We start from the raw sequence: 2,500 nt of genomic DNA, 5'->3' as shown, positions 1-2,500 counted from the left end.
TGTGAAAAGAGAAACGTCTTCACAGTTGTCAGCTGTCATAACAAGACTTTACTAAGGGTTAGGGTTTGGGATTTCAAACTCTCTGTAATGTTCCACCTATTTATATTTGATTGCGTGCTAAAACAAACTTGCAAACACAGCGCTTTTGTCAATGGTTTTGTTCGATATTTGGACGTTTTTGTCCATGTCATAGGCAGATGGAGTTGGTATAACCAGCCAACCTGATCTCACAGAATTCCGTGAAATGAACACGGCCCTTTAACTCAAAATCTGTGGCAGTTTCACGGAAACGCCGAAAATTCAGTGATGGGCCCACGGAAGAACTCCATGAAATTAACACGGCCGCTTAAAAGTCCGTGATGGGCCCACGGAATAATTCCTTAAGGGCCCCTTAAGTTAAGGAAAAGGTCATGGGTGTACAGCACGGCATCTTAATTGTCTTATCCTGCTATATTTGTAAATAAGTGTTTGTCTTTTGATGTCGTTTTAGCCTAAATCACTGATTTGTAAGTGTATTTTATTTTATTTTATGACCCTGTGGCTAATGCGCTATGTACAGCACTTTGGTCAGCGCGAGCTGTTTTTAAATGTGCTATAGAAATAAACTTTACTTACTTACTTACTTACTTACTTACAGGACAACAGCAGTTTGCATTTAGGAAAAGAAGAACGGGACGGCCGTATACAGCGGACGGGTTGAGTTTAGGAAAAGTTCAACGGGACGGTTGGGTTTAATAATCCTGATACGTGGGACATGCCGGACTCCGGGGTGAAAGTCCTGTGTTGTATGACCCATCCACCACCCCAACCAACCTCATTACGCGGATTTTCGGGCTTTCATACTACTCGCTATTCTCATGAGACCGTCCTGATCTCGTGAGCTCCAGTTTTCCACTTGCAGATCAGTCTGGCATCTTGAGATAGAGAAAATTTGGAGCCGTTCGCCAAACGACCGACCAATCAGCGTTGGTTTGGAGGCGGGTTTAGGTGTGACGCAACGAGAAGCGACTGTTCAGTCTAAACAACGTGGCGGCTTCCACGGATGAGATGAGTGTAGCTATCGCGCAAGTTTTATCCGAATTAGAAAGTATTCCTTCATTGAAAGAAGAGCAAAAAACGGCACTGGAGGCTTTTCTCGGAGGAAAAGATGGTTATGCTCTTCTCCCGACTGGTTTCAGCAAGAGTTTGATATATCGTTGATCTGATTGGTTGATTTGGTCAGATGGTTTATCCAATCAGCTAACCAGTATTTTCGCCCCTTCCCAAAAGTTCTCCAACGGAAAGTTCCCAGATGGATATGCCGAGCAAATGCCAAGCAGTCCATATGGCGGCGTCAGGTTAACTACTCACTACCGTTGTCGCTCTTAATGCTACGCCATCTTCTCATTGACTTTACTTTGGCATTGTTTTCCGTGGAGGCCACACGGAAATTTCACACATTTCGTACCACCACCATGTAATGCGCTGTTAACAGTTCGTGATCATTTCACGGAATTCCGTGAGACCAGGCTGAACCAGCGTTGTGTCTGTGTTTGTGTCTCCCAGAGCAGATGGAGTTGGTATAACAACCCAGTCTCACAGCAGTTCGTGAAATGGTCACGTTATTTAATCTATTGATTTGTGTACACGGACACGTTTATGTCGTTTTTTTTCATGGTGGTGAGCACGAATTTTAATCTAATGTATTTCAATGGGAAGCATCTTTCGTGATCACAGCACGATTACGGTAGTGATCAGTATGAAAAGCTGAAAATCCGTGCAGGGAGGTTGGTTGGGGGGGTGGATGGGTCAAACTACACAGGACTTTCACCCAGGAGACCGGGGATCGTGTCCCGCGTGTGACGATTAATTTCCCCGTTGTTCTTTTCCTAAACCTAACCGTCCTGTTGTTGTCCCACGTCCCCCAGAGCCCGCGGCCGTCTCCCACGTGTGACGTGTCCTTTCCCCGTTCTTCTTTTCCGAAACCCAACCTCCGTATAGATGCTTCCCATTACGTGCTGAGCACCACGAAAAAAACAAGATGAACGTCCCCGTGAACACGTATCAATAGATTAAAAATAACGTGACATTTACACAAACTGCCGTGAGACCGTGTTGTTGTGTCTCCCAGAGCAGATGGAGTTGGTTTAACCAGCGTTGTGTCTGTGTTTGTGTCTCCCAGAGCAGATGGAGTTGGTTTAACCAGCGTTGTGTCTGTGTTTGTGTCTCCCAGAGCAGATGGAGTTGGTTTAACCAGCGTTGTGTCTGTGTTTGTGTCTCCCAGAGCAGATGGAGTTGGAGCATTCAGACCTGCGTTGGGTCGGAGCGTGGTGGCTCGGTTTCCTGCTGGCCGCCGGCCTCCTCTTCCTCGCGGCGTTGCCGTACCTCTTCTTCCCCAGAAACATGCCCAAAGAGGTGAGAAAACATCCCTCCTGCTCCTCAGATCTCTGCAGGGTAAATCCAGACTGCTAGCTAGACTATCTGTCCAATCTGAGTTTTCTGTTGCACGACTAAAACTACT

The 2,500-nt window shown here is 46.3% G+C and overlaps 3 protein-coding genes across 4 annotated transcripts in view; 2 read left to right on the top strand and 1 right to left on the bottom strand.

The window, feature by feature from the left end:
- LOC116036424 (bromodomain-containing protein DDB_G0280777-like) overlaps nt 1-2,500 on the top strand; it is a 1,700,590-nt gene that overhangs the window by 1,213,997 nt on the left and 484,093 nt on the right. The gene's annotated exons all lie outside the window — the stretch shown is intronic.
- LOC116036425 (C1q-related factor-like) overlaps nt 1-2,500 on the bottom strand; it is a 680,685-nt gene that overhangs the window by 276,893 nt on the left and 401,292 nt on the right. The gene's annotated exons all lie outside the window — the stretch shown is intronic.
- slco2b1 (solute carrier organic anion transporter family, member 2B1) overlaps nt 1-2,500 on the top strand; it is a 64,333-nt gene that overhangs the window by 35,236 nt on the left and 26,597 nt on the right. For both annotated transcript variants that reach the window (XM_036008768.1, XM_036008767.1), the window contains exon 6: nt 2,264-2,394. In XM_036008768.1, the coding sequence (XP_035864661.1) occupies nt 2,264-2,394 (131 nt within the window). The remainder of the gene's footprint in view (nt 1-2,263; nt 2,395-2,500) is intronic.

Source organism: Sander lucioperca, chromosome 13 (genome assembly GCF_008315115.2).
Source record: "Sander lucioperca isolate FBNREF2018 chromosome 13, SLUC_FBN_1.2, whole genome shotgun sequence".
NCBI lineage: Eukaryota > Metazoa > Chordata > Actinopteri > Perciformes > Percidae > Sander > Sander lucioperca.
The sequence above is the reverse complement of the archived record's forward strand: the minus strand, read 5'-3'. Positions and strand labels throughout refer to the sequence as shown.